This window comes from Vicia villosa, unplaced genomic scaffold, assembly GCF_029867415.1.
Source record: "Vicia villosa cultivar HV-30 ecotype Madison, WI unplaced genomic scaffold, Vvil1.0 ctg.000256F_1_1, whole genome shotgun sequence".
NCBI classification, from domain to species: Eukaryota; Viridiplantae; Streptophyta; class Magnoliopsida; order Fabales; family Fabaceae; genus Vicia; species Vicia villosa.
The window spans coordinates 816,613-834,881 of NW_026705109.1; the positions used below are offsets into that span (position 1 = coordinate 816,613).

Sequence of the window (18,269 nt, forward strand, 5' to 3'; positions counted from 1 at the left end):
TCTTGTAGTGAAATAAAGTTAAATTTTAAATTATTGAGGTGCATGTTTTAGTTTCATGTGTTACGTAAAGATACTATTGTTGGTTGTGGGGTTGTAAGTTGAAAATATAGTGCAACTTAATTAATGTTGAAAATGAAAGCAGGATATGATTTTGCTCTTATGAAATGTATAGCTTAACGCAGAGAGATTTTTCTGAAATGGACATGTTTTTTTTAGGTAGATGTTAAAGGTTAAGTTTCGGTTTCATAATGTTTATGCATGCATATATACTGTTACTTCTTATAATAAAAATAATACTTAGAGTGAAGTTCAATTCTCATACCTCATAAAACTAACATAACCTAAGTTACTTCTTAAAGCAAAAAAAAAATACTCTCTCCCTTCTCTCCGCCTCAAATTATATATCATTTTATAAAATCAATAAAATATTAATATTTTATAATCATTATTATTATTATTATTATTATTATTATTATTATTATTATTATTATTATTGTTATTTTATTATAAAATGATTAATAATTTTTTATTTTTGATGTAACTAATTATTATTATTATTATTATTATTATTATTATTATTATTATTATTATTATTATTATTATTATTATTATTATTATTATTATTGTTTTATAAGATTTAAACTACAATTTTCATTGTTCTCTAATATAAACAAATTTTATTAAATTTATTAGTTACAATATTATTCTGTCCATATTATCATTCATTGAATTATTATTTTTTTCAATAGCATTTCATTTAATTATAATTTTTTATTCCTAAGAGTAAAAAAGTCATTTTAATTTTTGTTGCACAAATATATTAGCCTAAATTAGTAGAGATTGGATAGTGAAAAGATGACCAAAGTTTACTTGCAAGAAGATTTACATTGTTTGCCATTTGTTTGTTCTTAATAAAAACTCATACCCCTAAACATTAAGCTTAAAAATTAAAATAAGAACATGTTTGGAGACATTAACATGAATGTTCAAGTTGTCGAGTCTAAATCTCGTAAATTTATAGTTCTATTATAGTGGCTATAATAGTAATCTTCTAGACCAAGAGAAAGTTGTACAAATTAACTTGGACAAAGCTCTAAGAGGCTTTGGATGAGGTAATTATTATTTTAAAAGAATTTAAAATGTTAGACAATCTGAATGCTTCAATTAAACTCTTTTTATTTTTAAATTCTTTTATTTAAGTAGAATAATAAATAAAATTCTTCATTGTTAGTTTTTGGACCTTTTTTTTTTCAATCTTGGGTCAAGCTCAAAATTTTAAAAAAGGGAATAATTTCCAAAACTTTCATTAAAATATCTGCAAGTTGAAAGGAGCTCGTAGCAGATAATAAATAAAACAGTTTGGCATGAAGTTTTTTTTTGCGAACAACATGAAAATATATGTCAATGTGCTCAGTTAGTTTGTGAAATGTTGGATTGGCTGCAATATACATTGGTTATCACAATAATGGAGGGCATGTGAAATGAATGGGATTTGCAGTAAGAAGTTACGATAACCATTTCACAACTCGTAGTTGCTAAGGCACGATACTCAACTTCAAAAGATGACTGAGATACAACATTTTGTTTCTTCGATTTCTTTGAGACTAAAGAGTTTCCTAAAAAAAAAACAACCAGTCACGGATTTACGAGTTGCAGGGCAAGACACTCAATGGGAATCACTACAACCTTTAAAATGAAGGATGGAAGAAGTAGGATAAAATAACAATTGGGCAGGAAAGTTCTCGATGTGGCATAGAACATGATGGGCAACTTTTAAATGAGTGGAAGTAGGTGCTGCCGTGAACTAACTTGACCAGAATTAGGGATAGTAAGACCTTTAGGAACGATCATGTAGACTTCTTCATGAAGATCTTCATGCAAGAAAGCATTGTCAATATAAGTTGTTGAAGAAACCAATGTTGCATGGCAACAATGGAAAGTAACAGTCGAACAATTTTCAATTTGGCCTTAGGGGAGAATGTGTCGAGAAAGTATTTTCCTTCAGTTTGGGTACAACCTCTTGCAAGTTGCAACCGAACAAGCTTTTACTGTTCAATAGATCCATCAATCGTATACATGACCATTTAATCTCATTTACAACCGGTAGGTGTTTTATCAGGGGAGATCAACAATTTTCCAAGTGTTGTTGAGTTGAAGGGACTGGAATTCACTAGCCATAGCTGCCAACCAGTGATCATGCTTGGAGGCTTGAGCATAAGTGGTGGGTTCAATGTGAGAGGATGTGGAAAGTATAAAGTTTTTATAAATAGGAGAGTTTGTCATATGGTATCAAAAAGTGAAGAGGATAAGGTGTAGACGTAGTAGTGACATTGTTCAATACGCAGTATCAAGACTAGTTTGGGGAATGACTAGATTCTGAAGTAGGTGTTTTTGAAGAAGATGTTCTTTGGGTGTCAAGTTCAATTAATTAAGAAAATTAAGAATCAAAGAGGGTTAATGTGTCATCATGGACAGTTTGTGGCTTAATAGTGTTGGTGGCAGTAGAATCAATAAAGGGGAAAGAATCTTCATCGAAAACTACATTTCTTGAAAGAAAATATTGTTGAGGAGCAAGATCCGTGAAACCGTAACCTTCGTTCCTTGTTTATAGCTTAAAAAGATGGATTTTCTGGATCTTTGATTCAATTTTTGTGTGTCTTGCAATAAGGTAGAGGCAAAGGCAAAGCAACCAAAGAGATTGAACTTGAAGTGTCGAAAATCTGGTCACTTGTGAAAATCTGTAAAACATTCTTCAGGCGCCAGACATTGAAGGATCCTGTAATAGACAGCTTTTACATAATTAGTAGAAATATTGTGGAACATAAACACAACATAGAAATGTAAGAACTAGCTAATGTGCCCTTAAGTTTGGGTGTGTTAATCTTGAAAACTTAAATTCGTTACACGCATAACTCATCAAAAACGAGACCCAAAAAGAAGGGTAAAATAACACATTTAACCCCCAGATTTGAATATTCAACAAGTATTCTGCTGGTACCCTCATTTTTATTCCTTCTTTTTTTTATAAACACCTCTCTGTGAACTGCAGTCCTCCTCTCCAAAGTATCTTCTCTAATTTTCTATCTTTTTTGTCTTCGTGTATCATTTGCCCTTTTCTATCCACTATTATTGGTTTATAATCCACTCCCTTTTTTAGGTATTAGAATTGAAATCACCTTTTACCAGACATTTCCATCTCTCCATTTGACCACACTTAGTCAAAATAATGGAATGTGAAGCCTGGTCCTCTGCAAAATTTGTTGAGTTTTCATGTGATGGATAACATATGAAGAGGTCATGACTCGTTATCAATAAACAAAACAATTCAGAATCAGACCATCAATATATGCTTATAAATGCACACAAATCATTTCAGTGCTGAAAAAATAAACTCACAATATGCTAGTGTGTTATTCTGACTTCAAAGGAGATTGTTCTAAGAAGTCCTGTACCTAAGCTCCAATAGCAGTCATCAGGCTTCACAGTGCAATAAACTTACAATAAATATGCACAACCAAATTCCGATCAAAATTGCAAAATTCCAGTATTTAGCGTGGCTGAGTTCCGGTTAAATTTTCATCAGAACCCTCACCAATAATCACCACAAGAGCAAAAACCATCTTTAAAATGGTGGAATCTATTAGTATCTCTAACAACAATTTCACGTTTGACTATTTTGGAGATTAACTTTGCAGCAATGTGACAATCTCCACAAACACGGAGGTTTTTGGTAATTCTGATTTGATACTCTTGTGTATTCAAAAGAGCAAACACAATAGCTAACTTTTCACTGTGAACAGCTAGATGGCCTTCCTTATCCTCCTCCTCCACATCATGAAGTGCTGAATCAGTCTCAGGTACATATCCTAACTCTTTCATCTTCCCCACAAGCACACTTAGCTCTTCATATATTTCCTTTGACTGCGGATGTGATGTGTCGCCCGCAAGAAATGTATGAACTTGATTGTTTAGCTCAACATTACTGATGCCCGGAGTTTTCCGAATTTTTCTTCTCTTCATTACTGATCGGATATCCATTACTTCTTTCCATCTACCAGCCTTGGCATAAATATTCGATAACAAAACATAGTAACCAGATTGCTCGGGAGCTAATTGAAGTAGGTTGTCAGCTGCTAAAAGTCCAATATCCATGTTTAAATATACCCTGCAAGAGCTAAGAAGTGTCCCCCAAACTCTTTCATTTGGCTCAATTGGCATTTGTTTGATAAAATTATAGGCCTCGTCTACACAGCCGGCACGTCCTAATAGATCAACCAAACAAGCATAGTGTTCGATTCTTGGTGTTATTCTAAAATCATCTGTCATCTGTTTAAAGTAAAACTTCCCTTCTTCCAGTAATCCCGAATGACTACAAGCCGAGAGAATTGCGACGAATGCAATAGAATCTGGAGTTTGGCCTGAATTTAGCATTTCTGTGAAGAGTTCCACAGCATTACACCCTTGACCAGTCATACCGTAAGAAGATATCAATGAAGTCCATGATGCAACATCACGGAACTTCATTCTGTCAAACACTCTTTTTGCATCTTCTAAACATCCACACCTAGCGTACATGTCGATCAAGGAATTCTCCAGTAGCAAATTTGGGCGTAATTTCTTCTTCTCAACATATTCATGAATCCTCCTTCCTAACAACAATGCCGAAAGATCCCCACATGCCGGAAGAACACTAGCACATGTGATTGCATCCGGTTCCACTCCACTTTTCTCCATTCGCAAATACAAATCCACAGCATTTCCAGGCATGGAATTTTTCATATAAACTCTTATCATCACATTCCACGATACCAAATTCTTCCTCTCCAAATTCACAAAAATCTTCTCAACATACAAAACATTCTCCACCGAAGTGTTAGCTACAGCCGGCATAAGACTAGCCATCGTACCTCCATCCGGTCTCTGTCCAAAATCCTCCATTTCCCTACAAATCTCCAACGCATCATCAAATCGTACATTCTGCGCATACCCCGCAACCATCGAGTTCCACGAAACAACATCCCTACAAAACATCTCATCAAACACACGCCGCGCCTCAACCAAACACCCACATTTCCCATACATAGCAATAAGACCATTCCCAACAAACAAATTCAAATCCATCCGAACCTTCAAAACAGCTCCATGAATCAACAACCCATAGCTCAAATTCTCCGAGCAAGAGCAAGCCTTAAGAACACAAGGATAAGTATAATTATCAGGCCTAAACCCTCCATTAACCATCTCCTTAAAAACAAACAGCCCATCATTGTACTGGTGGTTATTCACGTAACTTCTAATCATGACATTATAGAAAATAACATTCCTCTCAGACATTTCATCAAACACCTTGCGTGTCAACATGGGTTCTCCACAAGCGGAATATGCTCTCATGAGTTTGATTCCTAGAGATGGATTTTGGTTGGAATTGAGATGAAAAAGCTTGGAGTGGAGATTTTTCAAGGTTTTGATGTCTGGGTTTTGGTCTAGTGCTTTTGCTAGAAGTTCCAAAGGAAGAAGTGGGTTTTGTAGGGGTGATATTGATTTGTGGAATGAAGAAACTAATGCTTGTAACTCTGAAAAGTGGTGAGAAGCTCTGCTGGCAAGATATAGAATGGTCATATGGGGCGGTTCAGATGAAAATTTATGTTTAAGTCACCAAGCTGCTGGATGCGCAGTCATTGTCTCGTCACTGGTCCATGCAGAGTAACCTGATGCTGTTCGCCGAAGGTATGGAAGAGAGTGGTCGAGGAAGGGAAATGGATTGTCTAACTTAGCACGGGAAAGGCAATGTGACACTTACTTGTTCTAATAACTTGTTTTCTCTTATAGAATCAGGCAGCTACAAAATAAAATTATTGAGGTAGATAAACTTACTTGGATTTTACAGAGTCAAATATTAGATTAATCCATTATGTCATATTTTTTTCTCTCACAAAAACAAATGCTCGTCAAAACTCTTGTCAGTTGTGGTTTTTTTACTACTAGCAAAAATAAATCCTTAAAATTGTTGTAGAAATTGAGTGTTGACCATTGGCATTGGAAGTGTAACACCTTTCTAAACCCCCGCGACAATTAAAATAAAAATCAGAGTAAACATAAAACAAGGGTGCCACAATTAAGAAAATAATGAAAACCATAAGTCGTTCGTCATGCTTTATTAGGAACGATTAACAAAATAATCAAAATACATCATCGACACAGCGGAATGTCATTCAATGGTATCGTAAGACATCACCAAAACATAAACCAAACGATACATAATCCAAAACAGTAAAATAGAGTATCATAAGTAACTCTTAAGTCTATCGTTCCCCAATGTTACAAATCAGAGGATGACTCGACACAGACTACGGACTAGCCTATGAGCTATCCTCACCAAATCAAGATGCCGCTACTCTTTAATCTGAAAATGTCAACATGTAAGGGTGAATCTCATTCAAAATTAATTAGTATTATACAGTCAAAAGTAATAAAACATCATAGCATTATCATTCACCCAACCACAACATGTATTCAGATTTTATAACAACTGATCACACACCAAAATCAAACACATCACCAAGTATAATATACAATCATTTGATCATACTATATTATCATGCACATGAATGACTGACACTATGCATGTGGTACCATACATGGGCTAAACCCATCCAAATGATCTTTCATCATCAAGATACAGTCCAACCGGCACAAATTTCGCACAATGGGAATTATGCCCACCATTTGATCCACAACATCACCGGGATCCATCATCAAAATGCGTATTAATGAATGTACACATATGACATACTTATAACATCACCGATCCCATGCTTCGCATCGTCTCATTACAACTCACCATTTCATCACCAATAAGCATGCACATGTATTAACAATCATTCAGTCATATCACATATAATCATGTCAAAACACCACCCAATCAAAATGAAATTCAAAGTGGCTACACCACCACATAACACATTGTTACATTCACATATATGTGTACACAATGATATAGTCCATTAGTTAAATTAAATCAACATTTAAAATCAAATAGGACCACTGCCCATTTCATCAACTCATCATCTAAAGCTTTAAATTAGCTTCGCAGCGTTCGAAACGATGCTCAAAACGGATGTACGGTCTGAAAGTTATGACCTCCGGAAAATTTGTCAAAAATTGGATGTTATGCGTCGACGCAAAACCCCCTTCAGGTCGACGCATTAGATTTCCTGTCCCCCTCGGATATGCGCACGCCGACCCATGAGTCGACTCATGCTGGCCTTTTGATAACCGATAGGTCGACACATGTATCACATAGGTCAACGCACACTGCGCAGATGCAGAATTTTTCTGCGATTTTAACATATTTCTTCTCCCAATCTCATCCAAATCACACCAAAACAGACACATACCAAAACCTCATCAATTAACATAACATAATACAAATATAACACGTTTTAGAAGTCATCTAACACCAAACCATTCATCAAATTCATCAATTGTATCAAATCAACATAAACAACCTAAATTCCCCAAAACCCAAACATGCAATTGAACCAAATAACAATCCTAATCAGTTCACTACCCCTGATTATATAATAATCACTAACCCGAAGAGCCCCCCCTTACCTTTGAGTCGAATCTTCGAAGGTCCTCTTCTTCCTCTTCTTCTCCTTTTCACGTATCTTCTATTTTTCTCAGACTTTTGCTCTTTTTCTTCTAACTTCCTTCTTTTTTTCCAATTTCCCTTATTTTATGAAAAATAGAAAATATCTCAATAAGGCTTACATAGTTAACACCTCCCTTTTGCTAACCACTACACTAAGCCCAATTGTTCATTTCTACAATATTCCTCAATAATTTACCGAAATGCCAATTAATCCAATTAAATAATTTAAAATCTAATTAAATTAAATAATGGAAAATATGGGGTGTTACAGGAAGCATAGAATTATTCCCTTGATAAAAAAATATGTTTATTATTGATAATGAAAAATTGTGCCAAATATCATTTAGCCTCTATATAATGGACTATATGACAGTTACAAAAGAGTGGAAAAGAAAATGGGCCTAAAAGAAAATAAAAGCATTAAGTGGGCTGGACAGGTATTTTGACACCCCCCCTCAAACTAGAGTGTATATTTAACAGTCCTAGTTTGGATACACAAGAGTTGAAAGGGCCAAGGTGGAGGGATTTTGTAAACATGTCGGCAAATTGGTTTTCAGAGTTGATGGGCATGAGATGGATTGTCTTCTCCTGCAGTTTGTCACGCACGAGATGGCAATCCATTTTGATGTGCTTTGTGCGTTCATGGAATATGGGATTTGTGGCGATGTGTATGGTACTTCTGTTGTCGCAGTATAGAGTAACAGATTGGGGATGTGGAATTCTGAAGTCTTTTAGCAGGTATAGAAGCCATTGTGCTTCGCAGGAAGTATTCGCAAGTGCTCTATATTCGGCCTCTAATGAAGATCTGGATACGACGGGCTGTTTCTTTGTTTTCCAACTTAAGAGGTTGTTTCCAAGGAAGAAACAGAAACCTGTTGTGGAACGTCTCATTGTGTGGCAAGCACCCCAATCGGAGTCCGTGAAACCGGTTAGCTGAAATGTTGAGTTCTGTTTGAAGTGCAGTCCAAGGGCAGGTTCATTTTTGAGATACTGTATTATCCTGTGTGTTGCAGTGAGATGGGTTTGTGTTGGTTGTGCAAGATGTTGGCTCAACCTGCAAACAGAAAAAATGATATCAGGGCGGGAGTGTGTGAGATAAAGTAACTTACCAATGATGCTGCAGAATGTATAAGGATCTGGCAGCTTTGCTTCGTCGGGATTATCAAGTTTCAGTCCTGGTTCAAAAGGGGTAGAAGCTGGTTTGGCAGCAAGCATCCCTGTAGCTTCAAGTAGTTCGAGGTAATATTTGCATTGACATAAGGTGATGCCCTTTGATGAATGGGCAATCTCAAATCCAAGAAAATATTTTAGTTTGCCCATGCCCTTGATGCTGAATTTCTGGTCAAGAATGTGTTTTATTGCATTGATTTCAGAAAGTGCAGTACCTACGAGTATTAAATCGTCTACATATACTAATATAACAGTGAAGCAGACAGTAGTGAATTTGGTAAATAACGAATAATTTGATTTCTATTGGGAATAACCTAAGTTTAATAAAGTAAGGGTAAGTTTGTGATTCCATTGGCGGCTGACCTGTTTGAGGCCATAGATGGATTTTTTTAGACGACATACCATGTTCTTAGATATTTTCATGCCCGGTGGAAGTTTCATGTAGACCTCTTCCTCAAGGTCTCCATGGAGGAAGGCCGTATTTATGTTGAGCTGGTGAATGTGCCAGTTGGAGGTAGCGGCAATGGACAGTAAAAGGCGTATGGTTGTGATTTTGATGACGGGGCTGGATGTTTCGAGGTAGTCAAGGCCTTCGGTTTGGTTAAAAACTTTAGCGACTAGTTTAGACTTATATTTATAAATGGTGCCATTAGGATTATATTTAAGTTTGAATATCCATTTACAGCCAATGGCTTTTTTATAGGGAGAAATAGGAGTGATGGTCCAGGTTTGTGTGTCAGTTAGGGATTGTAACTCATTTTGCATGGCTTGTTGCCAATGAGGGATGGTAATGGCAACAGAGTAGGAAGAAGGTTCAGTGGTAGTGGTGATGTTTAAGTTAAAGAGTTTGTGGGGAAGAGATAATTTATCATAGCATAAATAATCAGCCAAAGGATAGGGAATCATACCTGACGTGGAATGGTTGGATGGAGTGGTACCTTGTAATAAGGAGCAATGAAAGTCTTATAGGTATGTAGGGGATTTTGTTGATCTTGTGGATTTTCTGATGGTGGATGGAGGGTTATGACTTATGAGTGTTGCTTGTTGGAGGAGTGATGTCGGTTGGTGGTGTAGTGTTAGTGATAGGTGATGGTTGAGGTATTGGTTAATTGTTTTCAGGAGGAATGAGATTGGTGCAGGCTGTTTGATTGGGGCTGGAGGGAGGTGTAGGTGTATGATTTGTAGGTTGGGGGTGAATAATCTAATAAATCATCTGTTGTTGGAGGATATATAGGGCGAGGTGATTGGTAAGGTGGAGGTGTGGGTTGTTTGTAAGGGAAGTGTTCTTCATAAAAGATAGTGTCACGTGATATAAAAATGTTTCTAGTAGTAATGTCATATAATATAGAACCCTTGACGCCTTGTTTTAATACCCAAATAAATGCATTTGATAGATCTAGAGTCTAACTTAGTTCTATGGACAATTTTACTGCAAGTAAAGAATAAACATCCAAAAGTTTTAATAGTTGAATAATCAGGATTGGTGTTATGAAGCAGTGTGAAAGGGCATTTGTCTAGAGGGCAATCGATTTATTAAATAAACAGCATAAGATAAAGCATAAGACCAAAAAAGTTTGGGAAGATTAGCTTGAAAAAGGAGGGCCCTGGTGACACCTAAGATGTGTTGATGCTTACGTTCGACTATACCATTTTGTTGGGGGTGTGTAAATGCAAGATTTTTGGTGATTTATACCTTGTTTATTGTAAAAGTCTTTTAAAAAAATTCAGGTCCGTTGTCAGACCTTATGGTTTTTATTGTGATTTGAAATTGAGTTTGTATTAATTTAACAAAAGAAGTAATGAGGGATGATGCTTAAAACTTGGTTTTCATAAGGAAAATCAAGCAATAGCGGCTAAAGTCATCTACAATAGTCAGAAAATATCTATGTCCATTTATAGAAGTGCATGAGATGGGACCCCATATATCCATGTGAATGATTTCAAAAATGTGTGAAGTATTGGTTTGGCTGTGAGAAAAAGGTAACCGTTTTTGTTTGGTAGAAAAACATGTTTCACATGGTGCATTGGATTTATGTAAATTTGACAGAGGAAAAAATTTATTGATTTGAATAAGAGTTTCATATGAAGGGTGGCCAAAACGATTGTTCCACATAGTACAATTATTTATATGGGAATGGGTGATGTCTGTGGAAGGTAGTAAAGGAGATGCAAGGGTGTGGAGGCCTTGTGCTAACCTAGCTGCACCAATCGTCATCAGGGTATGTGTGCCTTGTATGATGGAGTAAAGATAAATGTGCAGTTTAAGGAGCTAGATAATTTAGATACAGAGAATAAATTGGTTTTGAATGAAGGGATGTATAGCACATCTTTTAAGTAAAAATTATTGTTAAAAAAAACCGTGCCCGATTGATTGGTATTGATAGTGGCTCCATTTAGGAGTCGGACCAGAATGGGCTTAATATGTTGAATGTTAGTAAAAAAGGATTTATCATGGCAAACGTGATAAGTAGCTCCTGTATCCAGGAGCTATTCAGAATTCATACTGATATTAATATTGTGAAAGAATGTTGTACTTGATGGATGTGTTGTTGTGGACTATAAATGTTGAATATTGGGAGCAGCTGAGGCATTGGTTTGTTGAAGTAGAGCAAGCAAAGCCTTCTGTTGTTCAGTAGTGAATCCCACGTGGTCAGAGGTTTCTTTTGTGTGGCTTGAAGTGGATTCTTCAAGTTCTTGGTCATCTGGATTAGCATGAGCCATATTTGCCTTCTTCAAGTAGGGTGGGAGACCGTGTTTTTTGAAACACACCTCAATGGTGTGACCTGTAACACCTCATAATTCCAGTTTATTAATTTAATTTGGATTTAAATTAAATAATTGGAATTTTAGTATTTTATTTGGATTTAATTGGAAAATGATGGAGTAAGAGCTATTGGGTTTATGGTGTGATGTTAGTAAAAGAGGGGTGCTAATTGGTTAGGCCTTTTACTAAGTTGTGATATTTTATTTTATATTATTTTTCATAAAATAAGAAAAGGAACCATTTGGGGAGAAAGGAAGAACACGTGAAAAGGGCAAGAGAAGAGAAAGAGGCAAGAACATGAAACCGGAAGGAGAGCATTCAAGATATTCATCGAGGTAAGGAGGGACTCTTCCTTTTAGTATCTCTTATGTGGTCTTAGGTAATAGGTAGATTGATGTATGGTTTGATTCAATTAGACATTGGGATTGTTAGGTTAGGGTGTTATAAATTGGATTGATATGATGATGATTGTGTGAACTTTTTGGTTAATAATGAGTTTAAATGATGTTTTGTGGTGTATAATCGAATGTATGATGATTATATGCCTGTATGTGATGTCTGGGTTCGATTTTGGACTAAAACTAGGTGGAATCGCAGGGTCTGTCGCAGACCTGAGAATTGCTGAAATCGCAGGTCCGCTGAGCGGAGGAGGTCCGCTGAGCGGAGGTCCCAATGTAGTTCGCTTCTGTTGTACGTCGCTAGAGGTCCGCTAAGCGGAGGTCTGAAGGATTCGCTTCTGCCTTGCGTCGCTGAGCGAACCTTGCTGTGTGTGAATTTTTCTAAAACTTTAAAATGACGTATCTTTTGATCCGTGAATCATTTCTTAGTGTTGTTTTAGGCGTTGTGCAAGTAATTGAATGTTTAATGTGATGATGAATTGGTTGTGATTGTTATTATGATTGTGATGAATGCATGACTATTTGAATGATGTTGAAAACATGTACATACTTATTGGTGATGTGGTGTTGAGATGAGTTGTTCATCGTGATTCAGTAATGTTTATAAGTATGTTATGTGTGTTTCATTCATTCATATGCATTTGATGATGGATCCCGTTGATGAGTGGATCGTTGGTGGCTAATTCCCATTGTGCGGAGATTAGTAAGCAGTCATCGTGTGCCCATGGGGGTGTGAGCGATGAGGATAGTCGTGTGCCCATGTGGGGTGTGAGCGACATTGAAGGGCAGTATCGTAGAGAGAAGTCCTGTGAATGTGATTCACGAATTTTGGTACCACATGCATAGTGTCAGTTGTGTCATATGCATTTTGTCATAATATGATTGTATGGATTTCTGTGTTTTGTGTTGTAATATGTTATTGTGTGATTTGATGAATAATAGAGGTGAATCTGAATGTGTATAATTGGGTGAACGGTATATTATGATGCTTGTTGCTTATGAATTGCCTAATATTTACTAATTGAGAATGAGACTCACCCTTACATGTTGTCATTTTCATATTGAGGAGTAGCGACATTAGTACTCGGTGAGAATGACTCGTAGAGTTTATCCGTTTATGTTGGGTCGTGTCGGTCATGCTCTGATCTTGTAACACTGGGGGACGATAGTTATAGAGATTTATGAGAATTCTCTATTTTAATTGGTGTTGGATTATACTTCCATTTGATTATGTTGACGATGTTTCTTATTCCGCTGTGATAAACATAATTGTGTTTTGTTAAATCGTTTCCTAATGAAGCATGACTTGATCATGATTGGTTTATTTGTTTTAAATAATTGTGGCACCCTTGTGTTTATGTTTTACTCTGATATAATTGTTTAAAATTGCCGCGGGGTTTAGAAGTGTGTTACAATAGTGGTATCAGAGCATAGTCGGTCGTTGTGACCAGAGTCTTAGTGTCAGTCTTTCCCTTTGTATGCGACGAGTGTGAGTTATCACTGTCGATACTTTTGGTTCTAATGGAATTGTTTTGTGGATTAGCAGAACAATGGCTGGAAGAGGTGGAAGAAACGACGATGCTATCGTTAAGGCTTTGGGCATGATTGCTGGTGTGCTGGGAGGGAATGCAAATGGAGCTGTGATTGGTGCTAACAGACAGCTGAACAGTTTTCAGAGGAACAATCCTCCATTATTCAAGGGTACGCATGATCCTGAAGGTGCTCAGAAGTGGCTTAAGGAGATCGAGAGGATTTTCAGAGTCATCGATTGTGCTGAGAACCTGAAAGTGAGGTATGGTACTCACATGTTGTCCGAAGAGGCTGATGACTGGTGGATGGCTACTAGGGCTGAACTGGATGCTGATGGTGTAACTATTTCCTAGGCTGTGTTTAAGAGAGAGTTTCTGAGGAGGTATTTTCCTGAAGACGTTCGAGGCAGGAAAGAAATCGAATTTTTGGAGCTGACTCAGGGTAACATGACGGTACCAGAGTATGCTTCGAAATTTGTTGAGTTGGCGAAGTACTACGTTCACTACAACAATGATGAAGCTAGTGAATTCTCGAAGTGCATCAAGTTTGAGAATGGTCTTCGTGATGAGATCAGGCAAGGAATCAGGTACCAGAGAATTCGGCAATTTGTCGATTTGGTGGACTGTAGTAGGATCTTCGAAGAGGATAACCTTAAGCTGAAGTCATCTCACTCTCGCGATTTGGTTGACAAGAAAGGTAAGAAGCCTATGGATAGAGGTAAGCCATATGGTAGAGGAAATCCTAGAGTTGGGAATTGGAAGAGGCCTAGTGGGGGAGATTCTGGTGCTCCCGTTAGGTGCTACAACTGTGGTGAGACTGGGCATAGAAGGAATGAGTACAAGAGTTGAGAGAAGAAATGCTTCAAGTGTGGTAAGGCGGGTCATCTTGCGTCTGATTGTAGGATGAATATCGTGACTTGCTACAATTGCGGCGAAGAGGGTCACATCAGTCCACACTGCACTAAACCGAAGAAGGATCAGACTGGTGGGAAGGGCTTTGCTTTGTCTGGGTCAGAGACTACTCCAGAAGATCGTCTGATTAAAGGTACGTGTTTTATCCATGACACACCTTTAGTTTCCATTATTGATACTGGAGCGACTCATTCATTTATTTCATTGGATTGTGCTAAACGATTGGGATTAGAAATATCTGTTATTCATGGAAGTATGGTTATTGACACTCCTGCGTCGGGTTCAATAACTACTTCTTCTGCTTGTTTGAACTGTCCTATTGACATATTTGGTAGAAAGTTTATAATGGACTTAGTGTGCCTTCCTCTTGAACAACTTGACGTTATTTTAGGGATGAACTGGTTGCAATTTAATCGAGTTCATATCAATTGTTTTACGAAGACGGTTATCTTTCCTGAAGAGGTTAGTGTTGAGGATTTGACTATGCCAGTCAAACAGATGAATTTGGTTGTCAATAATGGAGCGGTGGTATTTATGTTGTGCTCTTCAATGGAAGTGAAAGGGGGCGATAATACTGGTGAACTACGAGTAGTGAATGAGTATCCGGAAGTATTTTCAGAAGATGTTAGTGAGTTGCCACCTGAAAGAGAAGTGGAGTTCGCTATAGAATTGATTACTGGAACTAGTCATGTGTCGATGGCACCGTATCGCATGTCGGCATTAGAATTGGCTGAATTGAAGAAACCATTAGAGGAATTGTTAGAAAAGAAGTTTATTCGTCCTAGTGTGTCACCGTGGGGTGCACCGGTACTGTTGGTTAAGAAGAAAGAAGGTTCAATGAGGCTATGTGTTGATTATAGACAACTGAACAAGGTGACAATCAAGAATCGATACCCTTTGCCAAGGATTGATGATTTGATGGATCAGTTGGTTGGAGCTTGTGTGTTTAGCAAGATTGATCTGAGGTCTGGATATCACCAAATTCGTGTGAAGGCGGAAGATATTCAGAAGACGGCATTCCGAACGAGGTATGGACATTATGAATATTCTGTTATGCCATTTGGTGTTACTAATGCACCTGGTGTTTTCATGGAGTATATGAACAGGATTTTTCACCCGTATCTTGACAAGTTCGTGGTAGTGTTCATTGATGACATTCTAATTTACTCGAAGAGTGATGAAGAACATGCAGAGCATTTGAGAATGGTATTGGAGCTATTGAAGGAGAAGAAGCTGTATGCGAAATTGTCTAAATGTGAATTCTGGTTGAAGGAAGTAAGTTTTCTTGGCCATGTAATTTTGAAGAATGGTATCGTGGTGGATCCTATGAAAGTAGAAGCAGTATCTCATTGGGAGACGCCGAAGAATGCTTCAGAGATTCGTAGTTTTCTTGGTGTGGCAGGTTACTATAGAAAGTTCATTGAGGGATTTTCGAAGTTGGCATTACCAATGACTAAGTTAACAAGAAAAGGACAAGTATTTGTATGGGATTCAGAATGTGAGAAAGGTTTTCAAGAATTGAAGAAGAGATTGACAAGTGCTCTGATCTTAATTTTGCCTAATCCCGCGAAGTCTTTCAATGTGTACTGTGATGCTTCACTGATGGGTTTAGGTGGTGTGTTTATGCAAGATAAGCAGGTAGTAGCTTATGCTTCAAGACACTTGAAAATTCATGAAAGGAATTATCCGACTCATGATTTGGAATTGGCGGCTGTGGTGTTTGTGTTGAAATTGTGGAGACATAATCTTTATGGTTCTCAATTTGAGGTATTCAGCGATCATAAGAGTCTGAAGTATCTCTTCGATCAGAAGGAACTTAATATGAGGCAGAGGAGATGGTTAGAATTTCTGAAAGATTATGATTTCGGTTTGAATTACCATCCTGGTAAAGCAAATGTTGTTGCCGATGCATTGAGTAGGAAGTCATTGCATATGTCTATGCTAATGGTGCGAGAATTGGATTTAATTGAGAAATTCCGAGATTTGAGTTTGGTATGCGAAAGTACTTCTAATAGTGTTAAGTTGGGAATGTTGAAGTTGACTAATAGTATCCTTGAGGAAATTAGAAACGGACAGAAATCTGACGTTAGCTTGGTGGATAAGTTGACATTGATTAACCAAGGTCAAGGAGGTGAATTCCGAATTGACGAGAATGGTGTTATAAGATTTGGAGACTGAGTGTGTGTACCCGATGTTGCTGAGATCAGAAAGAGTATTCTGGAAGAAGGACACCGAAGTGGATTGAGTATTCATCCTGGTGCTACCAAGATGTATCATGATTTGAAGAAGTTGTTTTGGCGGCCTGGAATGAAGAAGGAAATTGCTGAGTTTGTTTATGCTTGTTTAATTTGTCAGAAGTCGAAAATTGAGCATCAGAAACCGTCTGGATTAATGGAACCGTTGTTTGTTCCGGAATGGAAGTGGGATGGAATTTCTATGGACTTTTTATCTGGTTTACCTTGAACGATCAAGAGATTCATCGAGGTAAGGGGGGACTCTTCCTTTTAGTATCTCTTATGTGGTCTTAGGTAATAGGTAGCTTGATGTATGGTTTGATTCAATTAGACATTGGGATTGTTAGGTTAGGGTGTTATAAATTGGATTGATATGATGATGATTGTGTGAACTTTTTGGTTAATATTGAGTTTAAATGATGTTTTGTGGTGTATAATTGAATGTATGATGATTATATGTCTGTATGTGATGTCTGGGGTCGATTTTGGACTGAAATTAGGTGGAATCGCAGGGTCTGTCGCAGACCTGAGAATTGCTGAAATCGCAGGTCCGCTGAGCGGAGGTCCCAACGTAGTTCGCTTCTGTTGGACGTCTCTAGAGGTCCGCTAAGCGGAGGTCTGAAGGATTCGCTTCTGCCTTGCGTCGCTGAGCGAACCTTGTTGTGTGTGAATTTTTCTAAAACTTTAAAATGACGTATCTTTTGATCCATGAATCATTTCTTAGTGCCGTTTTGGGCGTTGTGCAAGTAATTGAATGTTTGATGTGATGATGAATTGGTTGTGATTGTTATTATGATTGTGATGAATGCATGACTATTTGAATGATGTTGAAAACATGTACATACTTATTGGTGATGTGGTGTTGAGATGAGTTGTTCATCGTGATTTGGTGATGTTTATAAGTATGTTATGTGTGTTTCATTCATTCATATGCATTTGATGATGGATCCCGTTGATGAGTGGATCGTTGGTGGCTAATTCCCATGGTGCGGAGATTAGTAAGCAGTCATCGTGTGCCCATGGGGGTGTGAGCGATGAGGATAGTCGTGTGCCCATGTGGGTGTGAGCGATATTGAAGGGCAGTATCGTAGAGAGAAGTCCTGTGAATGTGATTCACGAATTTTGGTACCACATGCATAGTGTCAGTTGTGTCATATGCATTTTGTCATAACATGATTGTATGGATTTCTGTGTTTTGTGTTGTAATCTGTTATTGTGTGATTTGATGAATAATAGAGGTGAATCTGAATGTGTATAATTGGGTGAACGGTATATTATGATGCTTGTTACTTATGAATTGCATAATATTTACTAATTGAGAATGAGACTCACCCTTACATGTTGTCATTTTCAGATTGAGGAGTAACGGCATTAGTGATCGGTGAGGATGACTCGTAGAGTTTATCCGTTTATGTTGGGTCGTGTCGGTCATGCTCTGATCTTGTAACACTAGGGGGCGATAGTTATAGAGATTTATGAGAATTCTCTATTTTAATTGGTGTTGGATTATACTTCCATTTGATTATGTTGATGATGTTTCTTATTCTGCTGTGATAAACATAATTGTGTTTTGTTAAATCGTTTCCTAATGAAGCATGACTTGACCAT

General features: G+C 37.3%; 1 protein-coding gene across 1 annotated transcript; it reads right to left on the reverse strand.

Annotated features, from left to right (window-relative positions):
* Positions 1 to 3,305: 3,305 nt before the first annotated feature.
* Positions 3,306 to 5,794, reverse strand: LOC131626070 (putative pentatricopeptide repeat-containing protein At3g49142). Its single transcript, XM_058896886.1, has one exon. It carries the CDS (start codon positions 5,617 to 5,619, stop codon positions 3,589 to 3,591), a length of 2,031 nt encoding a protein of 676 aa, XP_058752869.1. The 5' UTR covers positions 5,620 to 5,794; the 3' UTR covers positions 3,306 to 3,588.
* Between the last annotated feature and the right edge of the window lie 12,475 nt (positions 5,795 to 18,269).